This window comes from Calidris pugnax, unplaced genomic scaffold (genome assembly GCF_001431845.1).
Source record: "Calidris pugnax isolate Ruff unplaced genomic scaffold, ASM143184v1 scaffold162, whole genome shotgun sequence".
NCBI classification, from domain to species: Eukaryota; Metazoa; Chordata; class Aves; order Charadriiformes; family Scolopacidae; genus Calidris; species Calidris pugnax.
This window is the reverse complement of record NW_015090900.1, coordinates 1,589,314-1,595,115: the sequence shown is the minus strand read 5'-3', so window position 1 is coordinate 1,595,115 and position 5,802 is coordinate 1,589,314. Positions and strand designations below refer to the sequence as shown.

Sequence of the window (5,802 nt, the reverse complement as noted above, 5' to 3'; positions counted from 1 at the left end):
GCGGGGGGGCTCCCTCTTTTTTTGGGGGGGTAAGAGGAGTGAGCAGGCAAGCGAGGGATGGGGGGGCATGATGGTAAGCAGTGCTGGGGGGCTCCAAGCCCCCCAAATCTCAACAGCACTGACACACACACACACTCCCCCCCCTAACCCCCCCATCATGGTTACCTGATTGGAACGGGATGTCCTGCTCCCTCGTCGGGATGTCACCCTGCCGTGGGGGCTGTGACACTGGGGTCCCCTCCAGAGTGGCAGTGGGGCTGGGCTGACGAGGTGGCACGGAGAAAAAAGGGTGAAAAGGGGCACCCTCCTCTCCCCACCTGCTCCCCGGGGCGGGGGACAGGGTGGGTGACACCCCACATCACTCCCCACCCACCCCATGGTGGGGTTCATGATCATACTTTGCAGGCCCACGCAGGAGGCTGTCCCCAATGGGGGTGTCACCCTGGGGGTGATACTGTGGCTCTGGTGGCCCAGGCTGCAGCGTGACCCACTGACCGAGCCCATCACCGGGGCGTCGGGTACCAGCTGAAGGCTCAACCTTCCTCCCCCTCCCCGACACCAACCTGGGGCTCTGCGGCCGCCGGCGCTTCCTCCATAGGGGGGCTGCAAGAAGAGATGGTAATTAGTTTCTCTCGACAAGGCATCAGGCTAATGAGCACTTTCATCCCCCCCCGCCCCATCCCCGCAGCTATTTATAGATCCGGGGTCTGGCGGGGGGGCAGAAAAACCCATGGGTGGTGGAGAGACAGACAGCGGGACAGTGGAAAGACAGACTGTGGGACAGTGGGGACAGTGGACAGACAGTGGGGACAGTGGACAGACAGACAGTGGGGACAGTGGACAGACAGACAGTGGGACAGTGGGGACAGTGGAAAAACAGCAGGACAGTGGACAGATGGACAGTGGGGACAGTGGACAGACAGACTGTGGGACAGTGGACAGACTGTGGGGACAGTGGACAGACAGACTGTGGAACAGTGGGGACAGTGGAAAAACAGCGGGACAACAGAAAGACAGACAGCAGGACAGTGGACAGACAGACTATGGGACAGTGGGGACAGTGGAAAGAGAGAGGGACAGTGGACAGATGGATTGTTAGTGGGGCAGTGGACAGACAGAGGGACAGTGGGGACAGTGGACAGACAGTGGGGACAGTGGAAAGACAGACTGTGGGACAGTGGGGACAGTGGACAGACAGACAGGAGGACAAGTGGGGACAGTGGAAGGACAGTGGGACAGTGGACAGACAGACAGTGGGGACAGTGGACAGACAGACAGCAGGACAGCGGGGACAGTAGAAAGACAGTGGGACAGTGGACAGACAGACTGTGGGGACAGTGGAAAGACAGACAGTGGGACAGTGGGGACAGTAGAAAGACAGTGGGACAGTGGACAGACAGACTGTGGGGACAGTGGAAAGACTGTGGGACAGTGGGGATAGTGGAGAGACAGACAGTGGGGACAGTGGAAAGACAGACAGCAGGACAGTGGGGACACTGGAAAGACAGTGGGGACAGTAGAAAGACAGAGGGACAGTTGACAGACTGTGGGACAGTGGGGACAGTGGACAGACAGTGGGGACAGTGGACAGACAGACAGTGGGGACAGTGGACAGACAGACAGCAGGACAGCAGGGACAGTAGAAAGACAGTAGGGACAGTGGACAGACAGTGGGGACAGTGGGGACAGTGGACAGACAGCGGGGCAGTGGACAGACACTGGGACAGTGGGGACAGTGGAAATACAGCAGGACAGTGGACAGACAGCGGGACAGTGGGGACAGTGGAAAGACAGTGGGACAGTGGACAGACAGACTGTGGGACAGTGGACAGACAGACAGCAGGACAGTGGACAGACACTGGGACATGCAGCTCTGGCTGCACCATCCCCTTCACCACGGGCTCTGCTCCCACGTCCCCAACCCCAGCTCCCCCCGGGGCCGTGCCACCCCCAGCAGGGCACCCGATAAGAGATGCCACAAGCCCTGGGGCACCCGGGGGGGTGTGAAAGCCACCCCCCAACCCCCATCCCACCCTCACCTCTCCTCCAGCTCTGCCACACCATCCTCATCCTCCTTCTCCTCCACCAGCGGCTCCCCGATGGTCTCCAGCTCGCCCAGGCTGGGGCCACGCTCCAGCTCCCCTGCTCCTGGGGACATTGGGGACCTCAGTGGGCTGACCCCCTGAGCCTCCCCCCCACAACCCCATCCCGGGGGTGTCCCCCTGTGTCCCCCTACCCCGTGGCCTCCTCCTGCGGCGGATGGAGGCTCGGACGAGGTCGGAGCCCAGGTGGTGGCGGTGGCGCTGGGCACGGGCGTCGCAGAACCAGTCCCCGGTGAGGGTCCTCAGCAGCGCCGGGTCCGACAGCGACTTGCGGAGTTTGCTGGTGGCAGGAGGGTGGCATTGGATCCCCCACCCCACCCCAGTGCCACCAGCCACCCCCGTGTCACCCCATCCCCAGCACCCAAGCAGCTGAGGAAGACACCACCTGGGGCCACCACCTCCCCAGAGGGTTTGGGACCCACGATGCTGGTGGCAGGAAGGTGGCATTGGATCCTACCCCAGGTGCCACCATCCACCCCTATGCCACCCCATCCCCATCACCCAAGCAGCTGAGGAAGCCACCACCACTGGCCCTGGGGCCACCACCTCCCAGAGGGTTTGGGACACCTGATGTTGGTGGCACCCAGCTTGGGCATCACCCAGGCTCAATGGGTGAACCCATCCCCAGGGGAATGGAGATCTGTCCTCAAAGGTGATGGACCCCAGGCTGGGGGACCCCCAAAAAGGGTGACATCGAGCAGGGCATCCCCAGGGGAGTGGAGATCTGTCCCCAGAGGTGATGGACCTCAGGCTGGGGGACCCCCAAAAAGGGTGACATCGAGCAGGGCATCCCCAAGGGAATGAAGCTCTGTCCCCAGAGGTGATGGACCCCAGGCTGGGGGTTCATCTTGTCCCCCCAAAAGGGTGACATCGAGCAGGGCATCCCCAAGGGAATGAAGCTCTGTCCCCAGAGGTGATGGACCCCAGGCTGGGGGTTCATCTTGTCCCCCCAAAAGGGTGACATCGAGCAGGGCATCCCCAAGGGAATGAAGCTCTGTCCCCAGAGGTGATGGACCCCAGGCTGGGGGTTCATCTTGTCCCCCCAAAAGGGTGACATCGAGCAGGGCATCCCCAAGGGAATGAAGCTCTGTCCCCAGAGGTGATGGACCCCAGGCTGGGGGTTCATCTTGTCCCCCCAAAAGGGTGACATCGAGCAGGGCATCCCCAAGGGAATGAAGCTCTGTCCCCAGAGGTGATGGACCCCAGGCTGGGGGTTCATCTTGTCCCCCCAAAAGGGTGACATCGAGCAGGGCATCCCCAAGGGAATGAAGCTCTGTCCCCAGAGGTGATGGACCCCAGGCTGGGGGTTCATCTTGTCCCCCCAAAAGGGTGACATCGAGCAGGGCATCCCCAAGGGAATGAAGCTCTGTCCCCAGAGGTGATGGACCCCAGGCTGGGGGTTCATGTTGTGTCCCCCAGAAAGAGTGACATCGAGCTGGGCATCCCCAGGGGAATGGAGATCTGTCCCCAGAGGTGATGGACCCCAGGCTGGGGGACCCCCAAAAAGGGTGACATCAAGCAGGGCATCCCCGGGGCAATGGAGATCTGTCCCCAGAGGTGATGGACCTCAGGCTGGGGGACCCCCAGAAACGGTGACATTGAGCAGGGCATCCCCAGGGGAATGGAGATCTGTCCCCAGAGGTGATGGACCCCAGGCTGGGGGTTCATGTTGTGTCCCCAAAAAGGGTGACATCGAGCAGGGGAATGGAGATCTGTCCCCAGAGGTGATGGACCCCAGGCTGGGGGACCCCCAAAGAAGGTGGCATCAAGCAGGACATCCCCACCTCACCTGATGCGCCCCTCCTCGCGCCGGCGGAGCTGCCAGTCGCGGCGCAGCACCTCGGCGATGGCGCCACGTTCCTCCTCCGTCAGGAAGCTGAGGTCCAGCAGAGCCTCGGGCCCCGGCTCCAGCGCCATGGTGGGGTGGGGGGACAGGGCACCCCAGGGTGCTGCCCGGGGTGGGTGCCGAGAAAGTAGGGGTTCAACGTGCCGGGCATGCACCAGCGATGCCAACATCTGGAGAGGGATCTCGGGGCTGCTTTGGGGTGAGGATCATCCTCACCCTCTGCAAAGAGAGGGAGAAGAAGCTCAGTGTGAACACACACCCCACACACACACACCCTAAAACACCCCCGGGACCCCCCCACACCAAGGTGGGGGCACAAAGTGAGGGGTGGGATGATGCCAAGGGAAGGGGGCAGGGGCAATCCTGCTGGAGGGTGAGGGAAGCTCTTGCCACTCCTCCCGCTGCCCGGCCCTGTGCCAGGGCCAGCCCTGCCGGCATCCTGCCCACGGCCCGTGTTTGCCCAAGGTGTTTGCCCAGGGCCAGCTCTCCCACGGCTTTCAGCAGGTGCCACAGGCCCGAAACGGGTGGCAAAAAGCGGGGTTCAAATACCCTCCCCCCTTCGATGGGCTGAGACCCAACCGGGCTGAGACCGTGCTCAGCTCATCACAGCTCCCAGGGCAGAGGGTGCGGCCAAGGGGCTCTTGCCCCACTGCCCGGCGTTGCCTCACTGCCTTCCCTGGGCCCGGCGTTGGGCAAACGCTGCCCGGGGTGGGATGCCAGGGCAGGAAATTGCAGCGGTGGTGGGACGGGATCTGTCCTGCCCGGCCCCTGCCACCATGGGCCCCCCAACCGGGGGGCTCCCACCTCCACCATGGGGTCCAACCTCCACCGTGGGGCTCCCACCTCCACCACAGGGTTCCCACCTCCGCCATGGGGCTCCCACCTCCGCCATGGGGCTCCCACCTCCACCATGGGGGTCCCACCTCCACTGTGGGGCTCCCACCTCCACCACGGGGCTCCCACCTCCACCATGGGGCTCCCACCTCCACCATGGGGCTCCCACCTCTGCTGTGGGGCTCTACCTCCACCATGGGGGTCCAACCTCCACTGTGGGGGTCCCACCTCTGCTGTGGGGCTCCCACCTCCATCATGGGGGTCCAACCTCCCCTGTGGGGCTCCCACCTCCACCATGGGGGTCCCACCTCCACCATGGGGTCCAACCTCCACTGTGGGGGTCCCACCTCCACCTTGGGGCTCACACCTCCACCATGGGGGTCCCACCTCTGCTGTGGGGCTCCACCTCCACCATGGGGGTCCAACCTCCACCATGGGGCTTCCACTTCCACCATGGGGCTCCCACCTCTGCCATGGGGTCCAACCTCTGCCGTGGGGCTCCCACCTCCACCGTGGGGGTCCAACCTCCGCTGTGGGGCTCCCACCTCTGCTGTGGGGCTCCCACCTCCACCATGGGGCTCAGACCCCATTGGCTCTTGTCCCCAGCCCTGAAGGTCACTCTGTCCCTGCCCCATAGGTGGCCCTGTCCCCAGCCCCACAGAGGGTCCCATCCCAGCCCCACCAGGTGCCCTTATCCCAGCCCTGTGGGTCCCTGCCCCATAGGTGGCCCTGTCCCCAACCCCACAGAGGGTCCCACCCCAGCCCTATGGGTGCCCTTATCCCAGCCCTGTGGGTCGCCCTGTCCCTGCCCCACAGATGGCCCTGTCCCTGCCCCACAGATGGCCCTGTCTCAGCACTGTCCCCAGCCCCATGGGTGCCCCCATTCCAACCCCAGGGTGGGGGGGGGGGGTGTCACAGACATCCCCCAACACTGGGGACCCCAGCTCAGGATCTGGGGGTGCCAACCCCACCCCACACCCCCCCAAAGGGCAGCACCAGGGACCCCCCCACACATCACAC

The 5,802-nt window shown here is 63.9% G+C and overlaps 1 protein-coding gene across 1 annotated transcript in view; it reads right to left on the bottom strand.

Annotated features, from left to right (window-relative positions):
• Positions 1-4,162, bottom strand: part of SYTL1 (synaptotagmin like 1) — a 7,055-nt gene extending 2,893 nt beyond the window's left edge. The window contains exons 1-5 of the mRNA XM_014948620.1: positions 3,892-4,162; positions 2,237-2,382; positions 2,040-2,148; positions 564-603; positions 132-262 (exon numbers count right to left, since the gene is read on the bottom strand). Of these exons, the coding sequence (XP_014804106.1) occupies positions 132-262; positions 564-603; positions 2,040-2,148; positions 2,237-2,382; positions 3,892-4,118 (653 nt within the window). The 5' untranslated portion in view covers positions 4,119-4,162. The remainder of the gene's footprint in view (positions 1-131; positions 263-563; positions 604-2,039; positions 2,149-2,236; positions 2,383-3,891) is intronic.
• Between the last annotated feature and the right edge of the window lie 1,640 nt (positions 4,163-5,802).